At 38.7% G+C, this 18960-nt stretch overlaps 1 protein-coding gene across 1 annotated transcript; it reads left to right on the top strand.

The window, feature by feature from the left end:
- Nucleotides 1-3145: 3145 nt before the first annotated feature.
- SAR1A (secretion associated Ras related GTPase 1A) lies at nucleotides 3146-18599 on the top strand. The gene is made up of 7 exons (XM_072425177.1): nucleotides 3146-3298; nucleotides 11877-11949; nucleotides 12038-12157; nucleotides 14347-14412; nucleotides 15331-15434; nucleotides 16727-16858; nucleotides 17397-18599. The coding sequence occupies exons 2-7, from the start codon at nucleotides 11892-11894 to the stop codon at nucleotides 17511-17513; spliced, it is 597 nt and encodes a 198-aa protein (XP_072281278.1). The 5' UTR covers nucleotides 3146-3298; nucleotides 11877-11891; the 3' UTR covers nucleotides 17514-18599.
- The last annotated feature ends 361 nt before the right edge of the window (nucleotides 18600-18960 follow it).

Raw genomic sequence — 18960 nt, 5'->3', positions numbered from 1 at the left:
GTGCATAACATACTGGGCAAACAGTAAAAAATTGCACTTGCATCTGCACTAGCCACAGCCACTCCATAGATACAGCAGAGTGAGTGTAGTCATTGTAGGACAGAAAGTGTGAAACTGGCAAGACTACCAAGGGGTGTATATACATTTTTAGTTTTTTTATTTTCCCTATTGTTTCAGTTTCCTTTGCCTATATGTTGCTCTGGAAATTTGCCCATCTGAACTTCTTAAACTATTTTTGAGAATAGCTTGAATTCAATCCTAAGGCATTTTTACTCCCTCAGATTACTTTTTACATTGTAGTCAATAGGAAAGTAAGAGTTTCAAAGTTTTTAGGGTTAGGTTGTTATCATAATTGCTGGACAATGCCCCAAAAGAAGAAAAAAACATTAAAAAAGCACATTATTTTGTTCAAAATGTAATCAAAGAGACAAGAATAGCCGATTTTTAAATGTAGGCTATTCTTGGCTGCTTAGTTTTATCTTAAGTGCTAAGCCCCAGAACATAGTATTGTCATTAAAATAGCTGAGGGGTCAGGTGGTTCTATAGGGGCTTTTCTCAAGTTAATTTTTTTTAGGAATACAGGACAAGTTAATTTTTTTTAGGAATACAGGACAACTAACATTTATATGGCAATTGGTCGGTACTTACCATTGAAATGTCCCTCATTAGCATCCCAATGCTTCCCATAAAAACAACAGGCTTTTGTCTTAAGTCAATCAAAATCCTTTTTGTAAATGTAACATTTTCACACTTTGATAAATTACACTGCATTATATTGTATTGTGTTATAATAAGCCGAATGACAGTTGTAGTTCAAAATAATAAAGTTTATAATAATGGTAACACAGCTGAAGAATGTGTCAAAATTAGTGTCTTTATATTATTATTATTATTACTATTGTAAATATAATCAAAAATATATATACCCCCCCCCCCCTATTTTTTATTTAACGCAGCTCCTTTTTTTAGGTTTGAGACAATCCTGGATACATGTGGAATGTGTGTCCTCTCCATTAAATGTATGGAATATGTTTTTGCCAAAAAAGAAGGGGCAAAAAGTTGCTCCCTTTCCTTTTGGAAAAAAACAGACCTAAAACTTTATTGGCTTTATTGTTTTTTTTTTACTAACACTTACCTTTGCATTATTGATTGATGTGTAAAGTGTCCTTGGGGTTGTATTACAGTGGTGGGTGCTTAAGTACCCTATAGAACTACCACTCTCCTTAGTCAAGTGATGGACTGAACAATTTTTGTATAATTTGTACACAGAGTCATTCATGCATGCAAAAAAATTGTTGCATACCACCAATACATATTATTATTACAATACACAAATACATAATAAAACAATATTATAGATAGGGCCTAAAAATAATAGTTACCATCCTCTCTGGCCAACATACCTCTGAATGGTCCCTCCCTTCCAAACACTTCCTTTTATTCTAGATTTACAACTCCCTTTATGCCGGTATTTCTTGACCCTTTTTAGATGGACGAACCCTTGAAATAACTAACTTTCAGGTCTTCAGGGAACTGCTATAATTACTACACCCAAAGCTCAAAGTATATTAACATGGTCAGTGGGAAGAATCCCTCTTACATTGCTGCCGAGTGGGATGCCAAAAAGATCATTGGAACAAATTGCACAAGGATCCCAGAGCAACCTCTGAAAAAAAAATTGGTTGAGAAACACTGGGTAATGTAATGACTCTCCCTGATCCTTATTACTTTATCAGCACATTGTCAGTGTAATGCCTTTTGATTGCCTTGATAAAATATGTTTGTCAACAAAAGTCTTGTTGATTGCTTCAGGTTGATACTTCAATGCAAATAAATATTTAAAGCAATATGACAAAGAAGACAAACAAACAATAGTCACCAGCTTCAGTCCTTTCCCCTCTGTCCAACACACCCCTCTGAATGCTTCACATCTCCTCCCCTATGCTTCCAGACATTGCTTCCTTTTACAACCCCATCCCTCTTAGATTGTCTCTCTCCCCAGGATCTCATCCTTATCAACACATTCAGAGCCACCTTCTTTGTGAGTCTTTCTAGCATAGCAGTTCCTGGGTTGGTAAATACAAGATGGCTACACCAAAATTCTTTGTCCTAGATTGAATAATGTAATGCAAGTGTTTTATCCTAACAAATGTGGCTCCACCTAGAGACTGAATGTAATTAGGTTGATGATACTCATCTAACGAAGTTTCTGATATGCAGACCAGGACAAAAAGAGCCCAGCTTTATGGCAGAAAAACTTGTTTGGATGCAAAGGTTTACAGACAAAAGCTAACCACAAAGAATGAACTAATTACAAATTTGATTATACATAGAGCAGGGTTCATCAAGCTGTGGTTGATTGACCTTCCATTTCAAGGTGCTCACATAGTTCTAAGACAATGTACAGTGCTACATAATATATTGGCACTATATAAATACTGTTATATAATAATAATAGGGCAAAGCCTGCTGCAGGACACCAGTGATGTTTTCATTCTCATCACCATTGTAGGGTGTAGGCCTTTATCCAACTGCGGACCGATGTAAGGGGCCCTCTATACACTGATCGTTAATAAACTGGTTTTCCAGGGGTTCCCCGGAGACCTAAATAATTCCAGGGCATTTAGGGAAATTGAACAATGGAACGAATCAAACCCTATGTGATATTATCAGACACTCCCTTAGATTTTATAAAAATATATATTTGTAAATATAAACCTCAGTGACAAATTGTTCAAGAACCCCTAGCAAACTCTGGAGGAACCCTGGTTATAAAAGCCTGGCATATAATCAGCCCTGTGTGCCCAGTTTTGTAGGGGCAGTAAGGCCATAAACATGTAAACAACATATTTGTCTTTTATGCCAATCACTGACCCCCTCCATGCCACATCTTACACAACTCAGAACAAACAACCAGCTGGGAACTCCCTGTGACATTCTAATCCTGACGTCATCACTAGGTCACATGACCTGAGAAGAGCCACGCAGCCGAATCACCAGCACAGCCTCTGGCTTCAATCACTGCGTCTGCGCGACTTGGTGACACGCATACCTCTGCGTATTGCGCATGCCCAGTCCTTGTGCAGCCTTCCGGACATTCTTCCACGCGTGCGCCGTAGTCTCTGGTGAAGCCGCGCTCCCTCTTGCTGACAGACCGGGCTGCCCTTTTTGCTACGTATTTCCGGTGTGCGGTGTCTGTTCTCTCTTACTAGCCAGTGTCCAAGGCCCCGGGCCGGGAGAAGAGGAGGAGTCGTCGCCGCCGGGAAGCGAACGGGGAGAAGCGGAGAGACGGAAGGAGGTGAGGTAGTCACTGGTTGGGGATGAAGGGTCAGGAAAAGGGGGATATTAAGGTGGAAAGGCTGGGTGGTTAAAGTGAACGGGAAGGCCTTGGTGATGAGGCCGGCCTTTATATTACCCGGTTCAGGTATTTACCATAGGGAGAGGCCTTTTTATATGTGAGCCCTACAGGCCTAGCCGGGCCCTGATAGAGAGGGGAGGAGGAGGCTGGAGCCCGGTGTGGGGTAGATGGGGGCATCAGCTGGGTGACACGCAGGCAGATCCGGGCCCTGCAGCCATCACATCTATTATGTGACCACATCCATCATCTGTGCCACGGCAACATGGCTGCAGGGGGAGATCAGCCAGATTCATGGCCACCTCTGCCCCACGGTGACCATGGCACCTCCACCTCAGGTGTGTGAGATCTGGGCATTGCCAGGTGGGCACCGACCTCAGCACCATAATTATTATTTATCATCACACTCAGGGCACACAGGTCATTATTAGGTGGGCACCATCATCATCATCATCATTATTATTATTATCATCATGATCACATTCTGGGCACACAGGTCACTATTAGGTGGGCACCATCACCAATCTTATTCATTATCATCATCACCACATTCTGGGCACACAGGTCACTATCAGGTGGGCCCCACCATCATTAATATTTATTATTATCATCATCATCATCATCATCATCACCACATTCTGAGCATACAGGTCACTATCAGGTGGGCACCACCACCACCATAATCATGATAACATTCTGGGCACACAGGTCAATATCCGGTGGGCACCATCATCACCACCACCACCACCACCACCACCATCATCATAATCATTATTCATTCATTCCTCCACCACCATCTATATTCATTTTTATCATGATCACTCTCTAGGGCGCACAGGTCACTATCAGACGGGCACCATCATCATCATCACCACCACCACCATAATTATTATTCACCTTCACATTCTGGGCACACAGGTCACACTATTAGGCGGGCACCACTACCATCAACCTTCATCATCATTACATTTTGTACACACAACATTTTTGGTTGTAGATAACAAGTCGCCTCCTCAGGGTAGTTCCTTATTATTCAATCTGCCAGATATTTGGGATTTTCTACGTTAGTCATGGATTGTTCCTCCTCACATTTGTGTTATATCTTGTTATGTTGTAGAATTCTGCAGTTGTCAGTGTAGTCCAGAAATCAATTTTCATGTTAATAAGTCGTGTTAGTCTTTGATTATTGGTTACTTGTGTTTTTTTTATTAGGATATAGACTTACCCAACTTCAAATTCTGTCCGCTGTCCCCTTTCAGGCCCCAATTATCTATTTTTGCTGCAGATGTTAGTGCATGTTGCATTTTAAAATCCAGCATACAGATGTGCTGAACTCGCACATGACCCTTTCATTCTAACATAACACAATATTGTGCCTGGGTGCAACGTGCGGTAGTTGCCTTCGTTTCTGTACACACTTGTTATGATCATTGCTGGAAATAATTGTTAGTGATCATTTGCAGCGACAGTATGCTTGCTTGTTTTATTATGGGGAGGAGAAGGAGGAATCCCGCTTTGTCCTCTCCATAGGAAACAGCGGTCAGTGCCTGTTGGTCATTCAGGACGGCTCACTGAACAGTTGCAGGGGGACAGAGCTGTACAGATCCTAGATTTTTGTCATCTGATGACCAGCAAACCATTTTTCATCCTTTGTATTAGATCAGTGTTTCTCACTCTGGGATCCTCCAGAGGTTGTGAGGGGTTCTGTGAGCAATGAGCAATTTGCACCTCTCAGGTCAGTTTAGGTGACACCAATGATCTTTTTGGCTATCTGTAAGGGTGACATTCTTCCCACTGGCCAGCAATGTCTGAGGCATTCTTCCCACTGACCACCAAGCTAATATAATAAGAGCTGCATATATAGTTCTTATAGCAGGGGTTGTGATCAGATATTTTGGTCAGATTAGAACTTCTATTGGTGACCCTTGTCACTGAAACAGAAAATGTTAGGGAATCTAGAATGTTCTAGTTGTGAAGTGAAGGAAAATGGAGAACACTTGTTCTGCTGACAGCTGTAAAAAAAAAAAAAGTGTGCCCTCACTTTGCAGAGATTTCCTGTTGCATCATTAGAACAGGAAATTAAATCAAACAGCAAAAACTAAATTAATTAAATGTAAACACTAAATCTATTTTAGTAGGTTTGTCACCTTATTTTGCTGGCTGTACACAGTTTCTCTGAGCAAACAGTTATTGTTCTTTTTGTAAATCATTTAGCAGCAGCTTTGTCAGCCAGCTGTGATTGTTTTTTGGTTGGCTTATCAGACTGATGGGCAGCCCAACGACCAATCAGAAGAGCTTACATAACAGGCTGACAACACTGCTGCTTACTGTGAGCCACTAGCTTAGCGTGGTCATCCCACAAGAAGATTGTGATTATAAAGCCCTCCAGGTAAGACATGCTATGTAATTGCTTTAAAAAGAAAAACATACTTTGGTCAAGTTTATGGGATGTTAGAAATGCGGATATTGCAGTTTGAGAGTTTATAGAAGGATTTTTAATGAAAACAAAAGATTCCTGAACACTTTACGGGTGGAGGATGCACTGCTGTTGACTTGAATTAGGACATTTTCTAGACAGGAGGGGGTAACATTGAGGTTGGCTGGAGGCACTAGTGAGAGCTGCCGAGGCCAGGGATACGTCCAGAATTGTCTGATTCTCTGTGGACTTTGAGCTCCATAAGCGGAGTCATGTTCAGGGGCACAGGCAGCAGGACAGGTATTTATAACTTGTTTTTTTTCAATATGTGTTTATTATAGAGGTACACCATGTTTTTTTTATCTCTGTGGTTAGTATGAGAATACCTGTATTTTGCTGATCTGCATGTAAAGAGGATACATCCGGAAGTGCCACTCATTTAGTGCCCTCTCAGTGGATAGGAGTAGTCGGTGTTAACCAGTAAACAATATATATTGTCCATTTTAAATCTAACACTTAGAAATAATAGAACGATACAGAAAAATAACAGAACACTATGTTACAATACACTGCAGCAAAATCTTTTGGTTTTGTTACCTCTAAATATAGTCCTGTTTGGTATGTTCAGGTTTCTTTGTATTCCTTTATGAAACTAATAATGTGAGTCTGTTGATTGGAATTCGGGATGGTTGTCATTAAAATTTAACATTCCAATCTAGGTGTTGTAATCAGACCTGTTTGCCAAAAGCCTCATTTTTTTTCTTTATTCCTTAAAATTTCATTTTTCTTGTATTTGCTCCAGGGGTCTGGCACTGGAGCAAATGTAGAAGGAGGAGTTAATTAAAGCTGCCTTGTACAAGTTTACCTAAAACCCAGTAGAAAGAGGAATTGCTTTGAGCTAATATGGGTTGTTTGGGAAGGTTCATGTACTACACAGATGTTAGAACCTACATGAGATCGTACAAGCAGGTTTCCAAGAAGATTTTACAAACTTTTGCAGATAAAAGGGATTTTCTTTTAAAGGGCTTTTTACAATATAGAAAAAGAAAACGGAGGGAATTGTGGTGCTGCAAAGTTGAGGGAATCATTAGTATTTTGTACTGGTATTTTGGAGCTTGAAAATCTAGCAAGTCTCTTCCAGGTCACTGCTGGACTTCCTAATTCTGCAGGATGGGGAACTCGGAAGGTGAGCTGAGCAATGGCAGCCTCCAGACTTGTACAGGTGTCTTAAGTGCAGAGCTTTGCAATGTTTACTTCATGGTGCTAAAAACCACCCAAACTCCCTCACATATTCCATTGTGTGTGTGTGTATATATATATATATATATATATATATATATATATACTTCTGTAAGCTTCTAGGAAAGTTTTATAATACAAAGATTCATGTAAAATTTCCCTGTACAATATGGATACAGTTTATGTAGAATTGATGTTCTTGGTAAAAGCGGCCAGGAAATAAGCCCAAGCTCACTAAATGTAAAACTCATTTACGTTGACCATATAATGCAAGGACTGCACTATCTGGAGAAGAATTTGATGTAGGGGAAAAAATTGAAGGCATGGCAAAGGTTAGGATGGCTGGATGGCATTCATGATGCTATGAATATTCCCATGCAAAGGCTCAACGACCCAGTGGCTGACATGCTATAGTCAGTAGGAGTCACATTCAAGCATAGTTCTAGTTATTCTGAGACTTTCAGAATTTGCTGACTGAATGAATGTGTTTTTGTAGGTTATCTATAGTTAACTTGCTAAGCTTTAACTAGCTATGAAGGAATGGAGCCACAAAGGATCTAATATTGTTCACGACTATTAAAAGACCAGTTAGGTTTTTCCCCTTCTCCACTTAGAGTTGTAGTGTCTTAGTAATTAAACTCGGATTATATTAGAATGTCATGTTAGATGTAAGCAGTATTGGATTCTTCTTTTAATTAAGATATGACAGTTCTGTGGCAGTGGGAAGTAACTGTGTCCTTATATATAAATACACAGCAGTGGTGTTCTTTGATAGAAATGGGGACACTGATGCTTGTTAATCATAATTATTTAATATGGGTGTACGAAGGCTTGTCTTGTAGGTCACTATGGTGTCAACATTTCTTAAAGGAGTCACCACTACCTCCAGACAGATCATACATGAATCCTTTACTTTCCATATTGCACCAGTAGTAAATTGAATTTATTTGCATTTACAACATTCTTTGACCAACCCAAAGTTTAGAATGGGTTCAATGGCAAGCCATTACTTATCTTTCTCCTCACTCCCCTGGTGACCGGTGCAGCGGACCAGGATTACTAAACGTAGTAAAGAAATTCTAAACCTCACATTCTGTACATATGAAGGACTAAGCATGTGTAACAGGATACTAAATCCTGTTCTTTGCACAACGTCAGATTTGTCCTACAGATTGCTAGTGCACATATAAACTAACATAAACACATTTCTGCCTTTTATATGCTAATCTTTCTTATATACAGAAGGCAAAAAGATTGCATGGATTTATTTCTTAAGATGAATGCCTGCAGTGAGTTGGCATGTAAAATTCACCTGTGAATGTTTGAAATCTTATGACTAGCCCAGATGTTGGTGCCATACGGGAGCTTTTTATGTAGAACGTAGATTTAAACCTTCTGCGGTATAGCTGAAACCACATTTGTTAATGTATGGAAACCAGAAGTTGTATGAAACTGAGGTGCTTTGTGTTTATTATTTTCACTTCATAGTACAGCCTAAACCTTGTAGCTCCTTGTATTGGACCTGTGTCAGCATTACAGTCTTATTGAAATGTCTTATGACTTAGTCACCCATGTAAAAGCAGTAGTATGGCCACGCCATGAAATAGTTTATATAAAAAAGCCAGGAGCTCAAGGGATTTTTTTACTCGAAAGAGTAGAGAGAGAGAGTTCTGTAACTACAGGAAAGCTTGGTCATGGGACCCGTCAGTCACACGACTGTCTCTCTTTTGTATAAATTCTTTATTTAGAGCAAAGCAATAGGAAGTGTTGTCACAACATAAAGAAAACAAATGGAATGGCATCACATGCTAAAAACATGTATAACAGCAGAAAAAAAACTTATGTTTTGGTGAACAAGAGATAGGGATTGCATCCCCGGAAGATGGGTTCATTCAGGTCATATTCAGAGCATCTAAGGATGTAGGCAAGGGTGGGTGTATGTGGGAGCCCTACAAGATAGTAATGCTAAATAGAGAATAACAGATTTATAAAGGAGGGACCAACGTTTAGAATAGTAGGTAGGTCCACAGGTGGAGGAACAAATATACAAAATAATTCTGCTACTCATTTGTAGGCTTTACACTTTACATTCATATGAGTCCTGAAAAGTTATGTTGTCATCCTTTAATAAGGGCAATGTCACGTGGGTTGAACTGTATCCAATGGCAAACATTTTTGCTTCTGTATATTTTACGCTTGCAGCTCCTTGTATTTTGCAATTCAGTAACAAGAACGTTGATCATATGCTGGGGGATTATTCTCATTGACAGCTGACATCTGTGTCAGATCTCACTCATGTTTTGGAAACGGTAGGGAGCAAAGAGAGTTTTTGTCACTTTATTTTTGTCTGCGCTCATTGGAGATGTCTCCAAACTTCCTGCCAAAATGACAACATTGCCACCAGGGTAGGAAGTTAGAGGGAATATCTCTAACAGAGGGTAGACACCCTGGTCCCCACATTACACAGAAAATAAAGGAAAAACAACTGTTGTTATATAGAAAGCATACTGTCATGGATAAGTACAATTGTCATATGAATAGGTATCAGAACTGTAAAGATTCACAGAAATCACATGAAACTGGCTTTGCTTTGTCACTTGGTATAAGCCAGTTACGCTTTTGCCATTTGCCTTTGGCATTAACAGAATTCCATAAAGTTTAGGATTTATGTCAGGATTGATGTGAGGAAGCCCAAATTTTCCTCCTCTATTACAATTATTTGTCTCACCTCTTCAGTACAGAGACCAATATATTGCATTGGATCTATGATTTTGTCCTTGCCAATTAAAACAGTGCTCATTAATGAGCAGAGAGCCTGCATACATTTACATAGTGGGTGTAAACACTCATAGAGTGGCTCTGTCATGTAACTATATATATATATATATATATATATATATATATATATATATATATATATATATATATAATTGGAAGACAGAGCAGTTTAGGAGTTGGTACCAAGTACCTTATTACATGTTTTTTTTTTATGCAAGACGAGGGTAAGTGATTTTTACATTAGCAGTATGTGGGTGAGGTGTGAGTAATTTTGTGAGAATATTCAGGATGTGTCATCTAACACCTAAACATAGGTGTCTTGTTGGAGTCTGCTGATTTCAGAACGGGCCTAGACAAACTAATTTTCTTGGGATTTTATTTGTACTTTCCTCGAACAAACGTTTTCGGTGCAAAACCCTTATTTACGAGATGGCTTGCATACTGGTAATAGAAGAATTACACTGCCTCTTGGTTACAGGTACAGCTCTTTCCCTTGGCAATATTTTAATTACAGATATGCTCCTCCTATGGGATTTGGCCTGACTCCTAATTTAGATTCTAATATAAGAACTTTTTTATTATTATTATTATTCAATAGCTACCAAAGCACATAGGAAAACCTTCTTAGCCATGTAAATTAATTCTGGGGTTTGTACAAAAAAACATGGTAGACACATTGGGTAGACAGCCTAGTTGACACTCGTCATTGTGTTAGGAACACAAAAAATTTGCACATCTTGTTGCTCTTGACTTATTTTGTACGATATATTAAATTGTATGTACTCTAGTGCTTTAAAGTGAACCTGTCATAGCCTAAGACATTCCTAAGTCAACAACAGTGCTGAAAAAATGTTAAGTGTCAGCAACTTGTAATTTGTCTTCAGATCTATCTATGTAGATTCGCTTGGGCCCTAGATCTTGGGTCCTTGACTTCCATCCATGTGCTAAGCCCTGCCCCTTTCCATTTTGTTGTGCACAAATGTCTGGCATTTAACAGTAATGACATAGGGTGGGTCTTTGTCTTCGGACAGCTGAGACCTAAAGTGACAAAAAAAAATCATTAAACAGTCGTAGGAGGTTGACACAGGAGAGAATTGGCAGAAAAGACATGACAATTTTCATTTGCCAATACAGCTTTCTTGTTTACACTGCCCTGTGCATGCACCATGTAGTATAGGGCCCAACACTATTCCCAGAATAAACCCAGTAGCGTGGAGACAATGTTACTTCTGTGGCCACACAAGAGTTAAATTATTAGATTTGTGTGTGCCATAATCAATTGCAAAAGCTCATTCTCCCCAATGAGTTTTTCTGCTTTAAAGCTTGAAGAGCTCTTAACCCTCAGTTAACCCTGTGCCTCCCATCAAGGGGATTTGGAAACTGACACTGGGTTTTGCAATTAAGTACCTACTTTGATCTGTTTTTTGGAGTAGGTACAACAAAAAATGGGAAGGCATGAATAATAGTTTGTATGAGAAAATTCTATCATGTTGGTGTAAATAGGACTTTGTACTAAAGTGACAATTTAGTTGCCCCAAAAAAAGAGTTATTGTATTCTCATCTGGCAGCCTGTGTCCCTGATCTCTATTCTGTTCATTTCCGGCAACCTCCAAAGACCCTTCAGCATTCAGCACCTCTGGGAGTGTCGGGTGACCATCACCACCACCTGCTGTGGTTCTATCCATTTACCTCAAAAAATCACTATAAGGTGCTAAAGAGCTACTTTCATGTGCATATGTAATAATTATGTGTCCATAAAACCTCCTGGCTAAATTAGATTATCAAGGAGGACCTAGGAAGCCTTTTCATTTTATTATAAGGGGGGTGTCATGGGAGCAGAATGGGTATAAAATGATACTTGGCCGTAAAGTTGTTCTGGCAAGCTCTGTCATGTAGTACGCTTAATACTTCTGCTTGTTTGGTTGGGGATTTCACACTAAACGTAGCACCAGATATTTGCAGGTAGTCAACAGATGGAGATTTTCAGGCCAACTTGTTTCAATTATCCCGAAGAATATAATGTTAATGTAGAATGTAATGCCTACACATTACCACTGATAACAATGTATTTGATTTGTTCTTTTTTAGGACACAGATACAGAAATGTCTTTCATATTTGAGTGGATTTATAACGGCTTCAGCAGTGTGCTGCAGTTTTTAGGTAAGTATTTGTTCCCCAAAATTAAATTGACACAACTGATCTTTGGTATGAACCTCTCTGATTCATGTTTTTTTTTTTTTTTTTATAGGGTTATACAAAAAGTCGGGGAAACTAGTGTTTTTAGGATTGGATAATGCTGGCAAGACAACACTGCTTCACATGCTGAAGGATGACCGGCTTGGACAGCATGTCCCCACACTACATCCAAGTATGTCTTAATGATTCTTTTTACATTTGGATTATCTTATATGAAGGAAAAATGGTGTTTAAGAGCAAGTTAAAGCACAAGAGCATGAGCCCTCTCTAAGGCATATTAGTGAAATCTGTACTGCAATTATGTCTTTTATGTCAGTAGATAGGAGCTGTGTTTAGTTGGCTTCAAGCGTAACTAAATCTGTGCTACTCATCTAGCTATGCTCCATCACAGGGTGTAGCCATCTTCATTTATTTCTTCCTCCTTACGTTCTTCAGCCATCCCGATTGGCTGTGCCAGGATGACGTAACTCCAACGCAGGCACGCAGGAGTTAATTTATTGCTGCCACAAGGGAAGCTGGGATTGCTGGGCAAAATTTGGCAGCAGCACAGCCATTGGGCGTGTAAGAACACTGTCCTTTTCTGCGATAGCCACCTGCTTGATCATGTATTTTTCAGAGTAGAATTGTCTGAAAAACTACATTTTTGTGGTTATGATCCAGACTATAGAGGTATAAAGATTTGGAAAATGAAACCCTGAAGGTCTTTGTTCAGGTAATCTGATCAACCACAGAGCAGTTTAGTGTACAGAACAGTAGTTTGTGCTGTTCTACAAGCTGATTCTTTTTTTTAATAGTCCCATGGGTTTTATCTATGAAAGGAGTATAAAACTAATATACCCAATTATTTTTTAAAAGGAACATAACTTGTAGAGGAAAAAACATGCAGTGCAAAGTGAGGGTATCCTGAGATAAGCTAAAGGATATCTACCACTATTGGAAAATGCCATATTTAAAAGTAGCAGCAAGTGTAAGCTGTCAACATGTATCTGCTACTTCAAAAACTTCTCTCAACTGTTCCTGAGAGCGTTCTGTTTGATTTCCTGTTAGTAGAGATAGGTCCATACCCACATTACAATGCCTGTGCAGTGAAGCTACTTTTTAGCAGGACTAAACATTTTCTCATGGTAGGTGCACCTGTCGTATACAAATAGCATAATTAAAGGACATTACTGCTTGCCTGCTGCAGTACCAATGTACGACATTTATTACCTCATTAAATAATTATTACATTAATACATATTCATACCATTGGTATGCATTACTCAAAAAATAGAATGGGTTTGCCTATTCCTCCTTCAAATATGCTAAATCATTAAAATAAAGGGGAATTTCATACAACCTTTTTATGGAAGGTCCAGGAACGAAAAACAGTAATATGTGGAATGGTTTAATAAAACACATTATCGACATTATATCACGTGAATCTACCCGTACAGTGCATTTTCTTCGTTATATTAAAAGAAAAGAAAGGCCTGTATAAGAGTCAAGGTTTTACTTTGATGGTATTTGGTCTAGAAAGTGATTTTGTTACAGTTTGTGAATGACTTCCACGATTCCAGACCCAAGTTTACCCCAGTTGCCGTTCTCCAGATCAGCCAGGGGATTTATTGGGGAATAAGGGCTCACTTAGTGGTAGTTAAGGGTGTGCTTGGCCCAAATTCAAAAGTTGATGAGTGGTAAGAATAGAATACCACCCTTACAGATAGCTAAAAAGATCATTGGCTTCTGTTTAACTGACCTGAGAGGCAAAATTGCTTGAGGAATCCCCAACAACCTTTGGAGGAACCCTGGTTGAGAAACAGTGGACTAACTTTTTACGTATGCAATGGCTGGCTTTTATAGGTTCGCTTAAAAGGCTGTAGCTCATTGCCATCTCCTATATATACACAAAATGTGCCTTTTGTAAGACATCTAGCTCCAATTAGACATGCTTGTCCTTGTATTTACCAGTGCCATGGCACCACTTCACTGATATTGCTGAACTCTTTATTATAAAATGTGAATTGGCTGTGTCAGAAGGATCATATTGCACTTGTAGCTACATTTAGAAGTGATCTGTATTTTAGATGTTTTGATGGATCATGTTTATAACCTTAAGGACACTCAGAATCAGAATGACAACATGTATGTTGTGTAATTACGCTAATATTATTCCATGTAGTGTCACATGTTTGCCTTACATTTGAAGGCCAAAAGTACTTTATACATTATACATAGTTTTAGAAGCAGATGGAAAATTAGAAACTTGTTTACTTACAGATTTAGTCTTTCCATAAGTCATATTTGTTATAATATTATTTTACACTTATTGTAGATGTGCATTTTGTCTGTAGTCTAACATGTAAACTATTTATTCTTCAGCATCAGAAGAGTTGACGATTGCTGGAATGACCTTCACAACCTTTGACCTTGGTGGACATGAACAAGGTATGCATTTCATCCCTTCTCATTAGTTTATCAGATTACAGCTTGTGTAACTTGAATATTATACATGTGGTAATGCTTTCTTTTAGTATCACCGTTCACTGATTTTTTTCTGTATATTTAAAGATGAACTTGAGGATCATTAATGCAGTGATCTTTCTGCTTCTCTTTCATTAAGTCATCTAAGTAAATCTCTACCACCATTTCTTACTAAATGTATCCCCTCAAGTCATTAAAGGAGCAACTGTCAAAAGAAATCAAAACTTCTGTGGCAAGATGGCTTCCTCCAAACAGAGTCACATTGTACGACATGAATCCAGTTATAGGGAAAGGGTCAGCTGCAGGGAGCCTGTAGACAATACTGGTGTATATTGGGCTCGGCTTACCAGGGGTTCTAGGGGTTCCCCGGAGCATTTAGCCTCTTATTCAGTGCTTTATTTTTTATGCAGATTTGTAAAAAAATTTTCTCCGTCTGAATATCTAGGAGCATAGCTAGCAAATTACCTGCTGAGGTTTAGTGAGTTAAATTTAATCAGCCAAGACTTATTTTTAGTCAGGTTAGACTTGATCATCCAACATGCAAAGCGGAGTCACTCTGCAGAAATACTTAGTGGGAAGAGTCTAAATATGAAATAAGCAATTATGACTGTAACATGCAAATTTACAAATGCTTTGTGTCCTTTATATGTATGTATCCATATTTATATAAAAGACGGTAGTATTGCTGTAAACAAATGCATGAGTCATATAAAGACGCTCACTTTGCCCTTTCAGTAGTCAAGTGTCAGATGGTACTGAAACTTATGCAGATTTATCCTCCTTGTCAGGCTGTAGCCTTCAGACCTGTAATTAGGAGTTTGCATCTCCGTTATATACTTTGTTAATGATCCTTTCTAATTTTTTTCTTCTGTTTGTTTTTAGCTCGGCGTGTTTGGAAAAACTATCTACCAGCAATCAATGGAATTGTATTTCTTGTGGATTGTGTAGACCATCCACGCCTTATGGAGTCCAAAGTGGAGCTTAATGTAAGTAATTTTCTAACATGAAACTGTTCTGTGATGTCCTCACACCAGCAAAAGCAGTCACATCAGATGTCTTTAGGTCTAATCCACTGCTTTATTTTGTCTTGTTGGGGACTCCTAGGTTGGCATAAGCCCAGAGGCAATACAAGATGAAATCCCCATATCCTTAAAAGGGATTTTTATTGTTTGTTTTTTGTTTTTGCAATAAATACTTTCCAGCTGGTCAGCACTAAATAGCTATTGTAACAACCCATTTCTTGAAACGAAGGAGAGGGGGCATAGCTGGAAGCATTAACATGCAGAACCAATGATTTTTGTAATTCTACATTCCTGATTGCATTTCAGGAAACATTTCTATTAACGGAAATGGCATTTCCATTTGACATCACATTGTATGAATGTTCCTTTGTTGTTAGTTGTTCAGATTTGTTTTGGCTGCTAATCTCTCCAAAATGACATTTTATGTAACCAGAGAGAAAGCTGAAAGATTCTGTATGCATGGCTGACTATTGCATCAGTAATCCACTGGGCTTTGTTTACCCTCCTGTGTATTGCAACAATCCATTTACCTTCAGAAATCTATTAAACCTGACACTGTTAAGTTTTTTTCCTTGATGTCGAGGACTGATTATGCTTTTATCTTTGTAATAAAGAAAATGTAAATAGTCTGACTGTATCTCCTGTCGTTTCAGGTCAGGTCTTTCCAGTGACATACATCCTTTTTCAGGCTCACAACACTAAACAGATACCTCATAGCATTGTCAGCCTGCTGTGTGTCTTCCTTTATTTGGCTTTTGGTCGTCCTATCCGCTCTGTGTATCTCACGCCCTACGGCCAACTTAGGAGAGCATTGACAGGCTGACATTGCAAGGCAGTGGATTGGCATTGTTGGCCTGAAATGAGAAGTACTGTTACTTGGCAGGATTTACTGGTTAAAATTTGGCAACAGATTCTTAAGAAATGGTTTGCCAAACTAAATAAAAATAGATTTTGATTTACTTTTAAGTCTGTTATTTAACAATGCTGAGTGTAGTACACTGCATACGTTCTTTATCACAGGAATGAGCAAAGGAGTAAGCAACATTTGTAAATATCATGGCTTTAAATGGCTCTTAAATGACATTAATAAAATCGAATCAATACTTTCACCTTAGTCATAAAATCGGTCGTAGATATCAAATAGTCCCAGGTTCCAAACCAAACATGTAAACGTAAGTCTTATCTTATAATGTAATGTGTTTGGATTCACACATTTATATTGGTTTTCCTTCTCTCTCCCCTTTTGAACTATGCAGGCGCTCATGACAGATGAAACGATATCTAATGTGCCAATCCTCATCCTTGGAAATAAAATTGACAGACCTGAAGCAATCAGTGAGGAGAAGCTGAGAGAAATATTTGGACTCTATGGACAAACCACAGGAAAAGTAAGCAAGTTTGTTATTCTTAAGCAGTATTTGACCTTTTTAATGTGCATATGTTTGGTATCAGTGTATTAACTTTTACATTTTTTTTGCAAGTCTCCTTTTAGATCTCTATTATTTCCTATATTGGAGTTAAAAATCAGTATATTTTCTTAGAGCCCAGATGTCTGGTGTGGTATTTTTTAACTGTAGGAAAGCAGACTGTTAGTGTGGCTGTAGTATAACTTTCTATTCATGGACAGATATCTTGAGGAGACTAATGCATTAAACTATCCACTATTTTATCCTAATGACAAATCTATTGATCGATACTCTCCATCCCTAGGTGAGAAATCCTCTGTGTAATGAGGCTGATCGTCTGAAGCACTGTTTTCTGCTTTACATGTCATAATCTTATTATCAGGCCTTCAAATGAGCATTAAAGCTTTGCATGTGCACAATGGTCATGATTCCTTAAATTTGTATGAGTAGTGCTTTGTATTATTTCACACTGCTTGCCACCTCAAGCCCAATAACATTATATCTATTCTTCTATCTGCAGGGAAATGTGCCACTGAAGGATCTTAATGCTCGCCCCATGGAAGTGTTTATGTGCAGTGTGCTCAAGAGGCAAGGCTATGGCGAGGGCTTCCGTTGGCTTTCACAATACATTGACTGAAACTTTTTCTCTCTCTCCAACTCCTCCCTTTGGATTGACAAAACAACAAAAAATAAAAACAGATTCTACAGAGTTCAACTCCTCCGGACTTGATCCAGGCGGACTTCTCTCTCAGTGTGGGGCAGGCCCACATAGGCAGTGATTAACATGTGCAACAACAGGAGTCTTGTGGGACACCCCCCCTCCCCCTTTCCCCATCAAAAGTTAATATCCATGAAAACAGTTCTATTTTTTAAGAAAATGTCAACGTTAACAGTGCCCCTTTATCCTTTTATTTTGTTTCTTTTTTATCAGTTTGTTTTGTCCGGAGTTTATATTAGGATTTTTTTTTTATCTATTTAATGGTATTTACATATATCACTAAATACTGATCCACGTATCATTACATTAGAAGTCCACAATAAACATAGTTTTGGGCTGGCCTGCTCTGTTACAGTGATTTTGCTGTGGAAACATGGCTAACATGTATATGGAGGGTGATTTTTGCCTCATCGGGAAATAGCATTTTGTGCTTTTTGCTTTTCACTTGTCTTAAGTGAAACTAATTGAAGCAAAACTTGATGTGTTTGCCCGGTCAAGCAGTTCATATATTTCCAGTATCTCTTGTTCTTAGTTATTTGTTGGCATGTATGCTCAATTTTGTCCCCAACTTGCCAAAGTCATATGGCTTGCTTGGCAGTTAAAGGGTTAAATTTTCCTGCCTTAATTATGTTGCGTTCAGGTTGCACAGTGCATTGATGTGCAGTAACCCTTTGCAAATCATTGGATATCTGCTTAATAGCAGGTACAAAGTGCAAGTTAGGGCTGGAGGTTACTGCATGACTGCCCTCTGCAACATTTTATGAAATAATGCGCTATCACTACACGTGGTGAGATGTCCTTTGGCAATGAAAAGATTACAGCGTGTACTGCTTTTTAGGATCAGAGTGTATGGACAGTGATGAGTGCATTAAAAAAATATAGAAAATATAATCAATTTATTTCATATTTTCCCAAATCTTTTAGTTGCTTTTTAAAAACCACTGGATTGTCCAGTCCCAGTTTGCAACTATCTAGAATTTGCAATAAAGTTAACACTCATGTAAATGTTTTGTGGAGTGATTTTTGGTGCATTGTTCTGGAGTTACTTAAATAGACACAGTCCATGTGCAGATTTAGTGCAGATAGGCTGTGTATTCCCATAGTACTCTACCTAGGCATATCAACTCACCCAGCATCATGTCATTACTCGGGGGGACCTCCTGATGATGACAACAGAAAGACTGTGCTATGAGCTGACCTTCTTACAGTCTCAGCTGGAAGCGCATGTTAAATAGGCTGGTAACACAGGAGAGGGGTTAAGGTGGTGTACATACGCAAGACTTTCGTCATTCAAAATGATCTTTCACGATCTTTTCCAACGACAAAAGACTGAAAGATGCATGCTCTACAAAGAGGGAGGGGGAGG

Source organism: Pyxicephalus adspersus, chromosome 10, assembly GCF_032062135.1.
Source record: "Pyxicephalus adspersus chromosome 10, UCB_Pads_2.0, whole genome shotgun sequence".
Taxonomy (NCBI): Eukaryota; Metazoa; Chordata; class Amphibia; order Anura; family Pyxicephalidae; genus Pyxicephalus; species Pyxicephalus adspersus.
The sequence above is the reverse complement of the archived record's forward strand: the minus strand, read 5'-3'. Positions and strand labels throughout refer to the sequence as shown.

Bases quoted from the DNA above. Each gene is read 5' to 3' on its own strand.
- SAR1A (XM_072425177.1), top strand. From the start codon at position 11,892: ATGTCTTTCATATTTGAGTGGATTTATAACGGCTTCAGCAGTGTGCTG. The intron at 14,413-15,330 runs GTATGCATTTCA...GTTTGTTTTTAG, and splicing joins CCTTGGTGGACATGAACAAG to CTCGGCGTGTTTGGAAAAAC. The intron at 15,435-16,726 runs GTAAGTAATTTT...TGAACTATGCAG, and splicing joins AGTCCAAAGTGGAGCTTAAT to GCGCTCATGACAGATGAAAC.